Below are 16299 nucleotides of genomic sequence, written 5' to 3'. Positions count from 1 at the left end.
TTTTTTATTATTTTTTTTTATTAAGTTTATTATTTTCGTGCATATAAGAAAATCTATCCTGAAACCTGTAATTATTTGTAATTATTTCAAGGCTATTTGATGTCTGAATAAAAAAACAATTTAACAAATTTAAATTTTTTTCGATTTCAGTTAATACAGGTGGAGCTGGGAAAGTTGTAGGGTTTCTGAAAGCTGCAACTACAAAAAAGTATTTGAAGGTTGAGCAATCTCATTGGCTACTGTACTGATACAGCACGAACCAATCAGCTGTGCCCTATAGAGAGAGATGGACTGATCAGCCTGCGCCAGAGTTTCATGACATAACTTTTTACTTGTTTTTGGGGAACTATTCCTATATGCTTCAAGATTTACCTAAATCAGTCTAATAATACAAGAATAGCATCTTTAACCTAAATAACCAACTGGGATGTCAGGGTTATGTTTTAGACAGGCTGTGTAAGTTTGCAACCATGTAGATAGAGTTTTTAAACCCCTTTATTTCGGGAAGCACAAAATAGGCTTTAGCCTTTTCACTTCAAAGGTATCTCATAAAGCATTTCTTCTTTTGCATTCATTGAAAGCATTTATTCAAACGGGTCATATATACAGATTGGTCATTTATAAAGCACTATATACATAAAGATGACTTGTCTTGACTTTTAAAACAAAGCAAAAGTGGCTGTGATGACTTAATGACTTCTTTCCAGTCTTCAGTCCCTCGTGTTCTTGCTCAGACGTGGACAGGCTCTGATCTCTATTGTGGCGGCTTGAGTTCCTGTCAGGATGGGATTGGACTTCAAGCTTGATGTCAAGTCTTGAGCTTGAGCCCTCCACCAAGGACAGCAAGTATGTTATTTCCTGTCCAATACAAAGATTTTATAAGCAAGTCAACTCATGAATGTTTTTTTTTTTGTGTAAAGCTGATTTATACAACAGAATTGAATTCTTGCAATTGCATCACTGATTCTGTTATTTTCCTGTTTATTACCATGAAGCCGCTTTGAAACAACACAAAGCACAATATAAATGAAGGTGACTTGACTATAAAAAGAACAAATGAACATTACAATGAACAAAAATTTGAAAACCTCACTACAAATAATCCAGAATTGAAGACAAATGCTAATAATCCTACTCAGTCTGTTACACTTCTTCACACCTGAAATCACTGATCGAGTGAATCTCCTGAAGTTCTCCATTCTACAGTAGATCATTTCTAATCCATCTATGTTGTAAGATCTGCTCTACAGTCAGGCGTTTAGTTGGATCCAGGGTTAGGCACTGGCTAATCAGATCACTGCATTCTGTACACATTTTATTATGGAGAGAGCTGGTTAGTCATGACCATGTGACACTAATGTTGCCATCTATGAAAACAGCATCTGAAACATGATTAATATAAGGTAAAGTGTTCTTTATCTTTACTTTAAAGGTGAAGTATGTATTTTCTGTTGCACTAGTGGCACATTGCGAAATTACAAAATAGTGAATATTTTAAAAAACTAAGCAAACGTCCCTTTCGTGCATCACCTCTTCCCCAGCTCAAACATCACAAACGCAGCTCTAAATGGTTCGTGTGAAGGCATGTTTCAGGTCCAACATATTAGGACTCCTTTTAGCTGTGTTGCATATGTCTTCATGAACTTGTCTTTCTGAACAGATGCATGATGATGCTGTGTGGTATTAAAGGGGCATTCGGCAACTCTAGCTATTTCTTCGCTGATTTTCACTTTTGTTGTCGCATGTTTTCTCAACAAGCTCCCCCTACAGCTGTGAGGCGTATATTTCACAACAATGTCGTAAAAAAACTCACTTGCTCCTCCCCCTCTCTACCACTGCTCATGTGCATGTGTTATTATCGGATCTGATACGACCTATTTCCAGCTTACCGTGACTTTAGTCCCCATGTTGCAAGGTTGGTTTTCCGCCTAGGAACGTTGGGGGAAGCGGGGAAAGTCACCATTCTCACCAGAACAGATTATTAAACCATCCAAATGATTACTAAACGGTTTTATTAAGTTGAAATAGTTGCCTAATGCCCCTTTAAAGCATCCTTTGTAGCGATTAGTATCACAAAGATCTGTTCCCTTTGACGAGTTCATGACCTATTTAATCTTCAAAAGTATAAATGCAGTGAACTTTGGCTTTCAGTTCTGTGACTAAAGCTACATTTCTTTTCCCATGGCTCCGCCTGCTACAGTAGCCACGCCGCAAATTCTCACTATACGTTTAACGTATATATAAAAAAATGTACTTCACCTTTAACTGTTTCTGTACTGAGCCTTCGCTTTATGTGTGTGTTTATCAATCTTATCAATATTATTCACTCACCGTTGGATAAGTTGGTGTTCTGAAATGTAACTTTGGCTTCTTTGATTTCTGTTGGATTGTGAAAAGGAGGACATGCGTTCACCATCTCATACAGCAACACTCCTAGAGCCCAGACATTTGCTGGGACGGCGTGAAATCGAGGTTCTGTGAAGACTTCAGGTGGGCAGTAATCCAGTATTCCTGTAAGCAAGACATTTGTGCATTGTTGAGCATTTTTTTCAAAGCATCAAATAATCAGTAAGTCATTACATCCAGGTTTCCACACTCCCAAAATGCTCACCAATGTAAATGTCGCTGTCATAGCCATCACTACTAATTAGCTGACCAGAGCCAAAGTCTATCAGCTTGAGCTCTAACGTGTCTTTCTTCAACAGGAAATTGTGCGCATGAACATCATTATGAAAAACGTCATGCTCAATGCAGTGTTGCACTGCCAGCACAGCTTGTCGCATGATGACCCGTGCTGTTGTTTCGTCCAGTTGAGGATTACGAATGATGAAGTCGAGTAAACTCTCGCAGGGTTCGGGATACTCCATTATCAGGGTGAATTTTCGAGGGTGTTCAAACCAATCATGTAGTTGTATGGCGTATGGGCTTATGGGTTCTTGCCTCATCATTAGCAGCAGAGCCACTTCTGTAATGAGAGGTTCAGGATGCCCAGGCTGGAGAAAAGAAGAAGACAGAAGGTTAGCTGGGTAAAATTCTGAAGAAAACATCATTTTTAAATGTTTCTTTCTTTGATTTTGGTAGATACGATCAATAGAGCCTTTCCAGGCATATTTATCTATAAGATTTACACCTAATGTAATGTTTCCTACAGGTGTATTAACTGCAGTAATCAGCACTTAAACAACTAAATACACATTCAGCTTTTGGCCAACTTACAATATCAAGATAAAGATCGTTGCAAGTCTTGCGCATCCGCTTGATGGCAACCTGCAAAAATGAAAAAAGAAACAGTATTCAATAAGAGTAACAGCATTCAAGCACCTGACCTTGCACATAACATTTATGATTTGAGCATCTAAGTATTAAACTAAGTGTATTAAATATGTTTTGAAGTTTGCAAGAGCAAAATGTTTATACAATTCAGCAAAATTGCTTTACCTTTTTGCCATCAAATTTGCGTGTTCCCTCGAACACTCTTCCGAATCCTCCTGATCCAATCATCTCTCCCGCATTATAGAGAGACTCAAAGGAGTCTGAAAAACAAGCAGAAAAAATATGAGAAATACATGAGCTTGCTAGATCCTTTGTTTTATATAAAAAATAATATTAATATTATCTGAAATAAAGCCTCAAGATATCTTTAGTGGAAAACAAGATGATAATATTGTTTAAAACAATGTTTGAGAAATAATGACTCAGATTTACCATGATTTGGCTCGACACCGGAGTGATCTGGATCAGAATCAGGCTCTGAGTCCAGATCTAGTGGAGGAACAAAAGGCTCCACAACATCCACAGCTTTACTGTCAGAACAGCTGCCGAACGAACTCTTAATAGACGTCCATATACTCTTCAAGAAAGAAGACATTTTTTCCATCTTCTTACATTTTGAAGCTTTTTCTGAAAAAAAGAGGGAAAAAATTAAAACACTTAAACAAAAATTTGAAACATCTCTGACCTCACATTTAACAATGATATAACTTCCATTTTACTGTTTAATTCTTATTTTTAATGTTACAAATCCAAAGTAGTGCAAATATTTCCAGTCTATTCGCCTGAGGATGCCCTGTTTCTGCTTAATACCTGCATAAATGTCCCTTAGGGGTGACCAAAAGTTTATTTCACATTATTAAGTAATAATGGTCGTTTTCTAACTAATTATAATAATTATTTTGTTTGATCTTTTATTTAAAAAAAGGAGAGCATACATTTCCAGGCCTCATTTGCCACAGTTCTGCCAATAGCAAAGGTCATATGAGCCATTTTTTAAAATGACCTTTCATGTAGTGTGTAACATAGCTCTAAGTGAATGAAAACATCCCGCAAAGTTTTAAAACTGAAAGTGCACCGTATATAAAGTTATTTTCTTTCAAAAGTGAGAATCGAATTTGAGTCAATTAAATTAATCGTTTTTCAAACGAGTCATAAGCCGTTTCCACTGTGACGTCAAGACGAAACATTAGCATATTTGATGCATGTAAACTTGTTGTAGGAGACTCCAAAGAAACATTAGGAAACATTAAAATAGCATAATAGGGGCACTTTAAAATATTTCACATTTATTTATATTAAATATAATATATTTACATTGATTTTATTAATGTCTTATTAAAGACAATCAACTCTGTACATGAACACTGGCCACAACAATTTTGTGTGCATTTTACCGTTCAAGCACAATAAGTCTTGAAACAGAGCTCTATTCGGGATCGGATCGTATATGCGGTCTGAGTAGTGTCTTACTGTGCGCGTGTTTCGGGTGTGTCAGAGTGCGAGTGAGTTCATGGTTTATTGCGCTTCCCAGCTAACAAAAATACATTCTGAGAACATTTTGACCAACTAAAATATTTCAGAAAAAAAAATTCTGAAAATTTAGCACAGCAACGGTAACCTTAACTTGCCAAAAAAATATAAGCAGTCATCATACTGCCCATCATTATTTCAGTCTCACCTGTCGAGCTCTTGTTCACAGGTGAATCCTCAATGACACCCTGAGCAGTCGGGACATTAGAAGTCTTCATTGGCTCGATGGGAACTTGACCAGGCAGAGGACACATCAACTCTTGGAAGATGTCGGATCTAGACAAACTCCTGTTGAGGCTGTCGGATCTGGACAAACTCCTGTTGAGGCTGTCGGATCTGGACAAACTCTTGTTTCTGCCACTGCCCTGTTCATGTTGGCTCTCAGATCTGTTGTTACTGCTCCTCTTCTCGATGATGTACGTGCCTCTGCTGCTAAAGCTCGACAACCCACACAACCACCTCTCCACATTCCCGACGGAGCGGGGTAAAGATGGTGTGGACATGATGCCCAGTGAAGAATTCACAAATCTGGAGACTGTGTGAAGACTCTGAAAACACTCTGTGGTCTAATCACTGTTTGACACTATAAAGCTGCACAACGTGTTTAGTCTGTACACTGTGTTTCAGTATCTGCAAACCGGCACCAGATGTAGACTCTGTCTCTGACACAAAACTCACTCTGTAACGCGAAACTCCTGCCATAAACACTCAGAGAGATTCTGCAAGAGCGCACAGGTATACAGAAGGCTATTATTGTGACGTCACAGAACACTATGATGTCATAGTACTCGGGTCTTGATGCATGACTCAGGAGTCTCGAGGTGCATTTTTCAAACAGTAAAAGAACTGAAGATCTTCAGTACTTGCTGAAGAAAGCACGACTTGGACACATACTTTGTAGTGTCATCTCGCTTTAAACAAATGAAGTTTGAGGAAAAATATCACATTTTACAGTTTTTTCTTGATTGCTACTAACACACTATAACTGATTCAGTTGACCCGATTTCCCAAACCATTCAATCATTTATAGAAACAAAGACACTTTTCTCAAAACGTTTAAAACACATTTCACCTCTCACATAATCCAATTTTCTTGATGTTTTTAACAAAAGTCTACACAAAAACGCCCTCATTTTGCACAGGTTTAACCATGTTCTCCTTCAGAAAACACAAGTAGCCTACACAATATAATCAAGTGTCACGCATTGATCGTGACAGTCACTCATTTCGGTCTTTTTTGTCACCCACTCCCGCCACGCATTGTATTTTTCACGCGGAAAAACTGTTTATAATATATTTAATATGCCGCAGCGCCCAAAATTACTACACAATAGCCAATCAGAAAATAGTACTATTGTATCTGGGCAAGATTTAACGCAACAACCAATGAAAAAAAAGCATATCGTGGAATTGTTCACGTGATTCTGCTACAACATCTTCCGAAAGGTTCGTTCACCCACAGAGAGGAAACCACTGGAGCTCTGCTTGAAGTCATGATCTCGTTACAACAAATTCACAACTTGTTTGACACAAACAATGACAACTTTACAGCTGTTAGAGAATGTTTCCCAGATAATTAGCATCAGTTTTTCGTGAGTGTCTGTAACTTAGCCAACAGTTTTACAGCCTGCACTGACAACACCTGCTCAGAACAAGTAGTCTAGGCCTAACTGTTAGTTATACAGTATTTTCGTTATCACACGATGACTGACATATTGTCACATTATAATCATCTCTCTCCAAATAGGCTTAATAATTTTATTAGCACTAAATTAATTCAAGTGTATTGCATAGTCGATGTTAGGTCACTTTTACAATCATGTCATATTTTATAATTATATCATGCCCATGGATGCATTAATCATTGCAACTTTCTTTTAAAGATGTCAAGTAAAAAGCAATTATGATTATTAATTAGGATTAAATGAAAATATTTGAGTAATAGAGGCCCCTGGTTCTTTTTAAAAAAAGAAAATGGCTTGAACCAATTTGGGAGGCTATCAAAGATGGCCTTGGTTTTACTGCTTTCACATTCTAATGCTGATGCCGAGAGGGTATTTTCGATGGTCGGTTTGAACAAAACCTCAACACGAAACAGCTTGTCTCTGGACGGGACATTGTCCTCAATCATGACCCTGAAAATAGCTGGGCTTGAGCCGAACTGTTTCAATTGGGAGCCAACACCACAAATGATAAAGGAGTCCAAAAAGGCCACAAACACTTCAAATAAACAACACCAGTCATAAAATCTCTCTCTCTCTCTCTCTCTCTCTCTCTCTCTCTCACACACACACACACACACACACAAACGGAAATTGAATAAATACTTTGTATTTGGTTGAATTGCCAGTGCCATGTGTCAAATCTTTTCTTCTGCAAGTCTGAGCAATTATTAACAACAACAACAAAAATAACTAATAATAATATTATTAATGAAACACCCCCAAAACATGAGAGCCCTGAAACTCAAGTGTCACTGTGAACTCAAATAGCACATATTTACCCATGTGAAAACATTAACTAGCAGAACTGATGACACAACAATCAGAAGCGCAAGATAATATAATTTAGTTCATAGGTGATTATGTGCTTTGGAATATGAATTGTGGTGGGAGTCAAAGAGGAAGAGGAGAGGAAAAGAAAAATGAAGGGGACGGGGTGAAAGGACATTTGCTCCTGATGAAATACAAAGCATTATAGTTGGCCATGTTCTTGTGCAGGAATGACCATGAGGGAAGTTTGTCTACAGGCTCATCTACAGGGTTTTTATCCTAACACATACTGTACACTATAATAACAGCACACGGCAGCACTTCAGATGGGAGAACTTTCACTATTTGTATCACACTCAAACTGATTTGTAGTACTTCTCACATTTCATATTTTTGCAGAACTGAAAGACAACTGCCTAGGGCAGGGAGAGAAATCATTTTGTCAGAAGACTAAGAAACTGTTATAGTATGTCGCATATATGGTCATTACCAGTACTGCAATGCGATTTGGTTAAGGATGCTGAATTTATTTTAAAAAATGTTTACTGTTCTGTAATTGACAGTATACTGTATTGTATTACCATTCCAAGTTCAATTCTTTGGTATTTCAACTTTTCTTTTCTAGTGATTTTCATCTACTGCAAGATCTCTTTACATTAGTGTAATGACAATAAACCTTTCTTAAAACTCATTGTTGAATTTCACTGTATCTGCACCCCTCTGTTTATGTTGTATACTGTAATAGACATTACTGTATGGCCCGGCCTAGACCTGAGATGACAGCGTTGATGCTGATGCCGAGTAACCTGATGTAAAATGTAAGTATTTTACTGAGCATGGACTCTTCCTTACATGTTTTGTCAGTGTGACATTTCATTTCAGACGTCAGGTTTTTGTCCAAAACAGCAGGTACAGGAGCATTGATTTATCCACTCATGTAAGAGGTATATGTTAAAGTACTGTTTTGCGTTTCTTTTGTCAGGGTTGTCCCTGAAAGAGTAATTACTCAGTGGTCGGCACTTGCACTCTTCTGACCGGCAAGAGTTACCAGCATGTGGCGTTTCGATACGGGGAATATTTCGTGAAGCAGTTCAATTGATTCAAAGTTTTGAAATGCTTAATTTCTCCCATCACTACATAAAGGATTCATAATTTCATAAATTAAAAAAAAAACATTGAATCAGAAGACAATACTTCCAAATGAATTGACAAGAGAAATAGGATTTAGTAGTTTTAATGGGACTGGTATTATAGTTGGTCCGCATCACACATTTCAGATCATGTAACCCCAGATATAAAACAAATTTAAGACTATAGGAAAGAATAAAACAATTAAAGAAATGCTAAAAAAAAAAGTATCTAACTAACACGAGGTGAGTAAAAGAGGTTTTCAAACAAGCGGTTTCAAACATTCTTTGAAAAGAATGATGCTTCTCAAGTCCAAGTGCATTGAGACATTATTGCACTTCATCTCAAAGTCTGCTAAATATTTGTAGAGAAAATTCAATGCGTTTCACCAGTCAACTCAGTCAAGAAAACCTTATGTGTTTTCCTTTGTGGGAATGCTCAGTTGTGTCCTTTCTTTTCGTGTCCTTTCTTTTCTTGTCCTCTGGCTCCCACAGTGCACTCCGGACAAACCTTGATGCTGCATCTTTGTCCAGACGTGCAGCTTTTCTTCTGTCCGTGATCTCTTTAACTTTGTTCATATATGTCCTGATTCTCTCCTGTGAGGGGGAGGAGGATGTTAGTTTCCTTTCTCTGTTAGTAATACTAAACCAATATTCACAAAGACAAGCAGTGACTTAACACAGAATTCCACTATCACATACTGGATTTCTGTTCACAGATTTAATCAGGGTTTCGGCGGGTTTTACAAAGGTACATTTTCTTAAAAGATCTTGTAAGACCAAGTAAAGAAAATTTCAGGAATACATTGAAGGGAAAACAATGTTTTGTAAATGTAAATGTCTAGGGAGAAACACAATGAGTTGTATTACCAACACTACAGGGTTTGAAAATATAACTTCCAACAGATATTCATTATTTTTTATTCATTTTACAAAACAAGTAGCTTAAATACCTCTGCTCCTAACCACTAGAATGTGGACATAACTTTTACTTTACATTCTGATGAGAACACTGCAAAAAAGTGATGTTCCTGCTTTTTGTGAAATTAATCAAAATGCAGTGACTTTGATTAAAACAAGAACAGATATCTGGCAGTGGGCTCAGAAAAATCAAGGGAAGTTTTCATAACTTCATGACAGATATTTGTTCTTGTTTTAAACATGAACTCACTTAATTTGGTTCAGTTTTGTATCTTAAACAATGTATCTTAATTTAAAGATGTTTATTAGGATTGTATGTGTTTATTGTAGAGGTGTATTGGGAAACAAGATTTTTGCAATGCAGGCAACATTTTTGTGTCTATCAAGATGGCACCGTGGATGGCTGCCTCGGTGTGGAGCTCTCCAGCTATTGTGTTGCTTTTGTTCGTTTGTTCTGCGTTTAGTCATTCTTTTCCTATCAGTTTCACCAAAGACGAACTACTGGACATTAGGAAACACACACCAGAAACCTTTTCTACAGTTTTTGATTATTCGGACGTTTTGCTGGACATTCTCGTCGGAGGGACAGCGGTGTTGTTCAAACGAGCGGTCAGACGCAAACGCGGGAAGCGAGCCGGCGCGCTGGTTAAACTCCGCGAGCGCGGCATGCGCACTGCACTCCCCAGCATTCATCTCGCGAATCTCCGATCCCTTCCTAACAAAACGGATGAACTTCTTCTCCTCACCCACACTAACAAGGATTTTTTAAACTCTGCTGCTTTGTGCTTCACTGAAACCTGGCTGAGTGAAGCCATACCGGACAACGCAATACATCTGCCAGGCTTCCAGCTGTTCCGAGCAGATCGCATCGCGGAGCTAACGGGGAAAACGAGAGGTGGTGGATTGTGTTTCTACATTAACGAAAGTTGGTGTTCAGATGTAACAACACTGAAGAAGATGTGCTCTCCTAATTTAGAGGCACATTTCATAAACTGTAAACCCTTCTACTCGCCTCGGGAGTTTTCCTCTTTCATTCTCGTGAATGTTTACATCCCTCCAGACGCGTGCGTGAGCGCGGCACTACAACAGCTGGCTGAACAAATATCTGAAACGGAACAAAGGTACCCAGACTCTCTTTTAATCATTCTTGGGGATTTTAACAAAGCAAATCTTTCCCGTGAACTACCAAAATACAGACAGCACGTTACATGTCCCACCAGAGACAGTAATATACTGGACCACTGTTACACCACAATAAGAAATGCGTATCACTCCGTCCCACGGGCAGCTTTGGGGCTCTCTGATCACTGTTTGGTTCATCTCATACCGACCTACAGGCAGAAACTGAAATCAGCTAAACCTGGAATAAGGACTGTAAAAAGATGGACTAATGAAGCAGAGCAGAATCAACAGGCCTGCTTTGATTGCACTGATTGGACTGTTTTTGAAGCTGCTACCAATGATCTGGATGAGCTCACAGATACTGTAACATCATATATAAGTTTCTGTGAGGATACATGCATTCCTACCAGGACATTCTTATCATTCACTAATGATAAACCATGGTTTACTGGGAAACTCAAACACCTTCGTCATGCCAAAGAGGATGCTCACAGAAGTGGGGATAAAATCTTGTATAACCAGGCCAGAAACAGATTGACAAAGGAGATCAGAGTTGCTAAAAGGAACTACTCTGATAAACTGAAAAAACAGTTTTCATCCAACGACCCATCATCAGTCTGGAATGGCCTGAGGAACATCACCAACTACAAGCCACCATCCCCTCGATCTGTGGACAATCAACACCTGGCTGACGATTTAAATTCATTTTACTGCCGGTTTGAAAAGCCCTCATTCACACCACACACCCGGTCTGATCTGCACTTCACACATTCACCATCACCTCCTGCTCTCCCATTACTCCCCCCTCCTGCCATCCAACCTGAGTTTAAGGTCTGTGTGGAGGACGTGAGCCGAGTCTTCAAAAAACAGAAGACTAGGAAAGCCTCAGGCCCAGACGGCATCTCATCTGCTTGTTTAAAAGCCTGCGCTGACCAACTGGCCCCGGTCTTCACGCAGATCTTCAACAGATCATTGGAGCAGTGTGAAGTTCCCTGCTGCTTCAAACGCTCCACTATCATTCCTGTCCCCAAAAAACCCAAAATCACTGGACTTAATGACTACAGACCTGTCGCTCTCACGTCTGTGGTCATGAAGTCGTTTGAAAGACTGGTGCTGGCCCACCTGAAGGACATCACTGGACCCCTGCTGGATCCCTTTCAGTTTGCTTACAGAGCAAACAGGTCTGTGGATGATGCAGTCAACATGGGACTGCATTATATCCTGCAACATCTCGACAGACCAGGGACTTATGCAAGGATCCTCTTTGTGGACTTCAGTTCGGCCTTCAATACCATCATGCCTGGTCTTCTCACAGCCAAACTGACCCAGCTCTCCATGCCATCCTCGATCTGTCAGTGGAACTCCAGCTTCCTGACGGACCGGCAGCAGCGAGTGAGACTGGGGAAACACACATCCAAGACACTCACAATCAGCACCGGAGCCCCCCAAGGGTGTGTTCTCTCCCCACTGCTCTTCTCCCTGTACACTAATGACTGCACTTCTAAGGACCCCACTGTCAAGCTCCTGAAATTTGCATCCAAAACGGTGACGAGTCTGCTTACAGACTGGAGGTTGAACAGCTGGCTGCAGTTATAAGAACCTTGAGCTGAACACGCTCAAAACAGTGGAGATGATCGTGGACTTCAGGAGGAACAGGCCAGCACTCCCCCCACTCACCATCATGAACAGCACTGTGGAAGCAGTGGAGTCATTCAGGTTCCTGGGCACTATCATCTCTCAGGACCTGAAGTGGGACAATCACATTGACTCCACTGTGAAAAAGGCCCAGCAGAGACTGTACTTCCTTCGCCAGCTGAGGAAGTTCAACCGGCCACAGGATCTGCTGATTCAGTTCTACTCAGCCGTCATTGAGTCTGTTTTATGCACTTCCATCACTGTCTGGTTTGGTTCAGCTACCAAATCAGACATCAGGAGACTACAACGGACAGTCCGGACTGCGGAGAGGATTATTGGTGCCCCCCTGCCAAACCTCCAGGACCTGTACTCTTCCAGAGTGAGGAAGAGAGCAGGTAAAATCATCACAGACTCCACTCACCCTGGACACCTCCTGTTTGAACTGTTACCGTCAAGACGGCGACTCAGATCACTGGCCACAAGAACATCTCGGCAGAGGAACAGTTTCTTCCCACAGGCCATTTCCCTCCTGAACAGTTAACACTGTTATAATATCCCAAGGCATATACCTTTAAGTGCAATACTCCCACTGTTTAGTGCAATATCCTACAACTCAGGTGATACTTATATGTAGATTTATTTATTTATAATATTCAAAACACTGTAAATAGGTTCATAATCTGTAAATCTGAAAATGTCTATTCTGACTAAACCCAACTGTGATAGTTTTATTCTCATATATTTTTATTTTTATTCTTATAATTTGTAGTATTATGTTTCATGTTGTATTTGTATTTGTATATGTCCACTGGAAGCCTCAATACCAAAACAAACTCCTTGTGTGTGCAAGCACACTTGGCAATAAAGCTCTTTCTGATTCTGATTCTGAACATTTAATGATTTCAGACCATGTTAAGGCCTTAATTGAGAGACCTTAATTAAGACTTTTTGGCCTGGTTTTTAGATGAATCCAAGATTTCCAGACATTTAAGTAGCTTTATTAAACCTTCTTTAGAAAAAAAAACATCACTGGTGTTCATCTTGAGACAAAATGTCACTGACATATTTTAAGATATGTCAGTGCAAGTTCCTGTTAGTCTGGAACTAGGCTTAAGCCTTGTCTGTGAAACCGGGGGTTTAAGTCCATTTTAAGACCCGCAGAAACCCTGTTAAAGCCACAGCATGTAATTTTAGCCACTAGAGGTCGCTTATTCAAAACAATAATAAAAGTGTAGCTTGGTGACACCGTAAATGAGCATGGAATCATGGGATGTGTCGTCTTCACCTTCAAGCCAATAAAAAGCAATCCGACGGGACTCATGTTCATGTTCATGTAGGTCTTTCGGATTAACTGCTAATGTAGGCTATTAAAGTTGTATTAACGTTACTATGGTATGAAGCAGGGCGGGGCGAGAGCCTGGGACATTTTACCTTGCTGTTTTTATATCATGCTTATATGCTGCATCATCCTTTAGTTTTGTTGTATATTTTACAATTAAAGTTACATTTAATGTCTGCCTCTTTTTTACCTGATCTTGAACTTTGTTACGGTTATGTTTCATCACTTAAATTCACATTATTTTATTTCATTCCAATCAAACAGCCACAAGTGATGAATTACTACTCATACAGGTAACTTTATTTGACGCATTAAAATTGTGGGGTAATGCAGCGCTGTTTAACTATTTGACTGTGTTGAAAGTTATAACGTTACTGTGCGTTCGCTTGGTGGCTGGTATGGTACCCTAACACTTGTTGCACATTGCCGTAAACTAGATTGATATTAGAATATCATATTAATAAAAGCTGGATGACTTGTGTTGCTAAATGGCATACAATTCATTTTAAAACATTGTATGGTGTGGAAAATGTGGAATTACTGTTACTAAAAAAATAAAGCCCTGATTATGCTATGTTAGTCACTTGAAAGAATAAGAAATAAAAATGGAAATCGAGGTTAACTTGGAACCGTTACACTGGTTAAAATAGCTGATTTCTCTGGATTTCAACATTATTGAAAACTAGTGGTGGACTGGATCATAAAATTCACGGTTCAGATCATTTACGTTTTTTGAGCCACAGATCGAATCATTTTTCAGATCAGAATTTTTTTTTTTAAATATATATATATATATTTTTTTTTTTCATGCATTACTTAAAGCTCATTTGAAGTTCTTTAATAGCTACTACATCAAAAACTACTGACCTAACTGAAATTATTTATTACACATTATTTAAAACAATTGAACAGTCAGTAATACACAAATACACAAATTACAATCAGAGATGAAGTCTATAGTATTCAGGTACAGAAATTAATAATTAAGCCCAAATATAAAAAAAACACTTTGTTCACTGTAGAAATTAAATAGTTTCATCTTTGTTAAAACTGTATTTTGTTGTTGACAGACATCAGTAGGAATATTAGGTGTGTGCTGTCACTTTAAGACCGACTGTACGGACCGGAAAAAATGTCAAACATCCTTTTCTTTCTCAACTTTCACTTATGACATAAACTAGACAGTACTTGCCAAGACGGGAATTTTGACATTTTGTGTGTTTATGTGTCCATTCAAGGTCAAGGAAACGCAAAAGAGGAATCAATTCGGTGTTCGAGCTGTCTGAAGCTAATTCATACAATTTCAAATTTAAAGTTGAAAAAAAATGACACTAGAGTGATTAAAATAACTTACTAACCTTGTCCTTATCATGAGTAAAATTTATTAAAAATTAAAAGATAGGCAATTTAAAATTATTTACTGTGGTTATCCACAATGTCACAAATGCTACTGATGAATTTTAACTAAAAATGTAAAATGACAGTCTTTTCTTACCAATTCTTGTTTAATCGCATGGTCTTTCGGATTGACTCCTTGTGTCACCAGATACACTAAGGAAGAAAGTTCAATCTTGTCACAACCTGTTACATTTCATTACACTTGACAAGTAAAACAGGATGGTGTAAAATCTTACTCCAGAACATAGAGTTGAGGGCATATGCAGACATCAGATCCAATTTAGCTTGATCAAGAGGATCCAGCTGGAAATGAGGTACAAAAAGATCAAAACATTCCGATAACAAGCCATTCATATGGAACGAGTTGTGCATTTGTTTCCACATACCTTACGCAGATGGTCACTTCTGGATACAGACACAAGTGTTTGGACCATATTCTGGACAGAGCTCACAGAGGAGTCAAAATCATTGAGGTTTTCCTCGATTTCGGTGGGATAATCCTCTGCTGGACCATCATCAGCCATTGTCTGACAACCGACTGAAAAAAACAATGATATATTCAAAACAATTTGATATAAATCCGGGTTAACAAACTGACACTAAATGACCTGAAAAAATACATTTCAATAGGAATATTTAGACGTCTAACGTTACATTATATTTTAAGCTTTAATTAACGTTAGTTTGACTTGCTGTGGGGAAATGCATGAGAGATGCTTTAATATACACTTGTGGACACCACGTTAATGTTATAATATTATATAACAATGCAAGCATATCTAATAATAAGATATAATAATACACATAAAACATACAAGATTATAACAAGTTTACAGGTTTAACGTGATAGTATGGAGATGTCCAGCTTTATCCACGTGTGTTGGTGACTGCGTGTTTTTAAAGCACAATTGCTTTTCTGGACGAAAAAAGATCAATGCGATGCCCTCCGAGACAGCTCATTAAACACTTATTACAATCATATTTTCACACGAGTATGTTTATGTTATTTAAAAAGCCCTTAACGTTACCTGTAATCACACACACGACACTTCACTTCACTTCCGGCGAAAACGGGAAAAATGAGCGACATGAAATTGACGTGTATTTCAAAATAATAGCCACGCTGGGTTACTTTTATTAGCCCCATATTGTGCTGTGTGAGGATTTAAATGTAAAACATTTTAATTTACTGGGTGTTAGCAGGGTTTTTACAATATAACACTAAGTAATTATTACACTGATAAACACGGCACACTTAAATAATATGTATTAATGTAAAAAATATTAGTTTATTATTATGTATTACTCATCCTCCTTTTCAGATAATTATCCTTGCATAAAATGGATAAAAATCTGTGCTTGCATAGTATTTATTAACTTACTTATTATTTAAATATTAAATATAATTTAAATATTAATAAATATTAATTTATTAGTGGATGTTTCAGGTTGTAAGAGGAAA

The 16299-nt window shown here is 38.2% G+C and overlaps 1 protein-coding gene and 2 long non-coding RNA genes across 5 annotated transcripts; all 3 read right to left on the bottom strand.

Annotated features, from left to right (window-relative positions):
- Positions 1 to 724: 724 nt before the first annotated feature.
- LOC143753683 (uncharacterized) lies at positions 725 to 2755 on the bottom strand. The gene is made up of 4 exons (XR_013207797.1): positions 2612 to 2755; positions 2332 to 2511; positions 1160 to 1304; positions 725 to 858 (listed from the first exon to the last, which is right to left on the bottom strand). It is a non-coding gene; the product is annotated as an uncharacterized LOC143753683 (long non-coding RNA).
- A 149-nt stretch (positions 2756 to 2904) lies between these two features.
- Positions 2905 to 3504, bottom strand: LOC143753682 (uncharacterized). The gene is made up of 3 exons (XR_013207796.1): positions 3439 to 3504; positions 3217 to 3267; positions 2905 to 2993 (listed from the first exon to the last, which is right to left on the bottom strand). It is a non-coding gene; the product is annotated as an uncharacterized LOC143753682 (long non-coding RNA).
- Positions 3505 to 8513: 5009 nt separating this feature from the next.
- c1d (C1D nuclear receptor corepressor) lies at positions 8514 to 15908 on the bottom strand. 3 transcript variants are annotated; one of them, XM_077246502.1, is made up of 5 exons: positions 15866 to 15908; positions 15224 to 15375; positions 15074 to 15140; positions 14935 to 14990; positions 8514 to 9019 (listed from the first exon to the last, which is right to left on the bottom strand). In XM_077246502.1, the coding sequence occupies exons 2-5, from the start codon at positions 15359 to 15361 to the stop codon at positions 8825 to 8827; spliced, it is 456 nt and encodes a 151-aa protein (XP_077102617.1). In that variant the 5' UTR covers positions 15362 to 15375; positions 15866 to 15908; the 3' UTR covers positions 8514 to 8824. The 3 variants fall into 3 exon arrangements, with proteins under 3 accessions (XP_077102617.1, XP_077102627.1, XP_077102609.1); XM_077246512.1 differs by lacking the exon at positions 15866 to 15908 and adding an exon at positions 15672 to 15786; XM_077246494.1 differs by lacking the exon at positions 15866 to 15908 and having other exon boundaries at positions 15224 to 15405.
- Positions 15909 to 16299: the final 391 nt, after the last annotated feature.

Source organism: Siphateles boraxobius, unplaced genomic scaffold (genome assembly GCF_051911475.1).
Source record: "Siphateles boraxobius isolate OS27281-9 unplaced genomic scaffold, OSU_SipBor_1 104, whole genome shotgun sequence".
NCBI lineage: Eukaryota > Metazoa > Chordata > Actinopteri > Cypriniformes > Leuciscidae > Siphateles > Siphateles boraxobius.
Note: the sequence above shows the minus strand (reverse complement) of the source record. Positions and strands in the feature narration are given on the sequence as shown.